General features: G+C 54.5%; 1 protein-coding gene across 1 annotated transcript in view; it reads left to right on the plus strand.

The window, feature by feature from the left end:
* The first annotated feature begins 917 nt into the window (after positions 1-917).
* The window catches only part of ARX (aristaless related homeobox), an 11,088-nt gene continuing 9,054 nt past the window's right edge, over positions 918-2,951 (plus strand). The window contains exons 1-2 of the mRNA XM_011382456.1: positions 918-1,113; positions 1,984-2,114. Of these exons, the coding sequence (XP_011380758.1) occupies positions 918-1,113; positions 1,984-2,114 (327 nt within the window). The remainder of the gene's footprint in view (positions 1,114-1,983; positions 2,115-2,951) is intronic.

Here is a 2,951-nt window from a genome sequence, read left to right on the forward strand (position 1 = left end):
AGAGGTTCGGGGACGCTACTAACAAGAGAGCAACCGCCGGGCTCAGGGTGAAGACCGACAGCTAGCTCAAGGCATTGGGCCACAAGAGAAAACTGAACGTCCTAATGAGAGAGATTTTCTTGCGGCCGTCGCCCTGGCACCTCGGAGGCCCGTCCGGCCTAAAGAGGACAGCGACTACATGCCACCGAGGTCAAGGCGCTGTCCTGGGAGCGCAATACTGGCTTTGAAAAGTGCCAAGTCCATCTGAACTCGAGTCTCAAGGTCTCACCACCAGGGAGCGAAGACCTCCAGTGAGTGGAAGGGGCGCAAGTCTCCCAAGTGGTACCCACAGGCCTGACATCCGAGTAAGTTAGAGCTTCGGCCAGCGCTAAAGGGTTAAAGGAGGAGCTGCAGGAGCAGGATGGAAAACTTAGAAAGTTGTTGGTTATAATAAAAAAAAAAAGAAAAGAAAAGAAAAAGAAAAAGAAAATTGGCTCGCGGTGGTGCCCACTGCCCGCACTCCTCCCTGCGCCGGCCTTTCCGGAATCCAGTCCAGGCTTTGCGCTGAGCCCACGGCCCGGCCCAGCCCGGCCTCTGGCGAGAGCCAATCAAAGGGCGCCTCTCAGCACGTGGAGGAGAGAGACTCCAGAGCTCCGCGCCCGCTGCTCACTACACTTGTTACTGCTTGTCCTGAGCGCGGAGAGGGCGAGCTCTGGCCGCGGGCAGGGCGGGAGCCGGCAGCCAGCAACCGAGGAAGGCAGAGAGGCACAGAGATCGAAATAATATCTATTATAAGCCATCTAACTAACCCCCCCAACACACACACACACACACACACACACACACACACACACACACACACACACACATCCATCTCACCCGCCAGGAGAGGCAGCTAGCTGCTCGCTCTCTGTGCCCAGGGAAAAAGCCCTATAGCCATGAGCAATCAGTATCAGGAGGAGGGCTGCTCGGAGAGGCCCGAGTGCAAAAGTAAATCTCCAACTTTGCTCTCCTCCTACTGCATCGACAGCATCCTGGGCCGGAGAAGCCCTTGCAAAATGCGGCTGCTAGGAGCTGCGCAAAGCTTGCCCGCCCCGCTGGCCAGCCGCGCCGACCAGGAAAAGGCCTTGCAAGGTAAGGCTGCGCCCGCCAGACACCTGCATAGGGCTCTGGGCACTAATTTGGATGTTAGATGATCCGGGGCCAGGGGCCTGGGGTTGTCAAGCTGGAGACAGAAGAAAGAGAGGGAACTCTGAGGCCTGGTGCCTCAAAGAGCGATAAACACCTCGCTCGGGGCTGTCTCTCCCTCCCTCTCTGCTTCCAGAAAAAGCAGAGGCCAAGCTTCGCATCAGGGCCCCTTAGGTTCTTGCTGTTGGTGTTTGGGTCATTTAAATGCCCCCTTTGGTGGCCTTGGGGGTGCTCTGAAGAGGGGCGACAGGTCAGAAACAGCGGGTGCTGGTGGACCCTTGTAACAACTTGGTGCAGATAAGAACCCCAAAAGCTGTGAGTGGGGGTGTCCAGGCAGAGTAAGCCTTGGCCTGTCCTCTTCGGAAGATTTCTTTAAACGCGGTGGTTTGCTTTTTTTTTTTTTTTAAAGAAATTGTAGATTACTTGTATCCTTTTAAACGCAACCTTTGCAAAAAACATCTTCCTCTGATTCCCCAAGTGCTGCTTATTGTATTTGAAATGTATGAAATGTGCGGCTTCTGGGTGCTATTTTTTTCTCTGCTATGTTATTTTTTAAAAATAGAGTCAAGATGTTTAAAAGGTTTTCTTTTTTTTCCTAAAATTAAAAATTCCAGAACAACTGTTGTTTTGCCCGAACCTGCTATGTTTAAGTTTCGCCTTGAACTGGCTGCAGAGGTGTCGCAGCTAAAGAATTGTTGATTTCTTTTAAAATCCGAAAACCAGCGGTCCAGCCGCAGAGGCAATTGGAAGACAAGAGTGGACGGCTGACACGGGGCCATTTAAAATAAAACTGACTTTTTCCTTTTCTTTTTTTAGCCTGCAGTGGCACCTGTGCCAGGCACTTCCTCGAAGGGAAGGAGCGGCCTGTGCCTGTTGCACCCCCTCTGCCCCTACTCAGGCCCTTCCGAGCCCATTTTCGCCAGGACGATTTTTCATTTTCTTTCTGGGCAAGGAGCCCCCGCCCTCTCAGGCTGCTGGCTGTTGGGGTGCGACCCACGCTCAGGGCCAGTGGGCCGCTCCCCCCACCCCCGGGGGCCGCCCTTCTCGCTAGCCTGGGCCAGCATGGCAGAACCGCGGACAGAGGTCATTCGCGAAGTTTTTCAGGGGGCTGGTCATTTTTTTTAAAAAAAGTTGTCGAATGTCTTTAGATTCTCCCCTGCCCTGAAATGGAAAGGGGAAAAACGTGGGAGAGAGGGCAAGGGGAAAGAATAAGAAAGAAATAAAGGAAGGAAGAAGGGGAGGGTGTGGGGAAAGCGCGCAAAAAGAGGAAGGAAGGAAAAGTGAGAGGAAAGCGGAGGAAAGAAAGACAGCGACTGGGAGAGAAAGAAAAAGCGAAAGAGAAACGAAAGGATGGAATTGAAAGAGGTAAAGGTGGAAGAAAGGAAATAAAGAGAAGAGCAGGAGAGGAAAAGGAAAGAAGGGAGGGACGGAGAGGAGAGAAGGAGAAAATGAGGAAAACGAGACAAAGCGGGTGGGAGAGAAAGATGTAAAGAACAAGGAAAAGCTAGAAAAGTGCGGAAGGAGCAGAAGAGGTTGAAGTCTGGTGCCGCGCGGGGGCCGTGCGCGGCGGGGCCCAGGCGCCGAGAGGACAGTGGCAAGCCGGCCCAGGACACGGCTCTGCCTAAGACGCCTGGCTGGCCGGAGCGCTGATCGTTCTCCCTTGCCCGCAGGCTCCCCCAAGGGCAGCAGCGCCCAGTTCGAGGCTGAGCTGCACCTGCCGCCAAAGCTGCGGCGCCTGTACGGCCCGGGTGGGGGCCGCCTCCTCCAGGGTGCCGCGGCGGCAG

Source organism: Pteropus vampyrus, unplaced genomic scaffold (assembly GCF_000151845.1).
Source record: "Pteropus vampyrus isolate Shadow unplaced genomic scaffold, Pvam_2.0 Scaffold476, whole genome shotgun sequence".
NCBI classification, from domain to species: domain Eukaryota; kingdom Metazoa; phylum Chordata; class Mammalia; order Chiroptera; family Pteropodidae; genus Pteropus; species Pteropus vampyrus.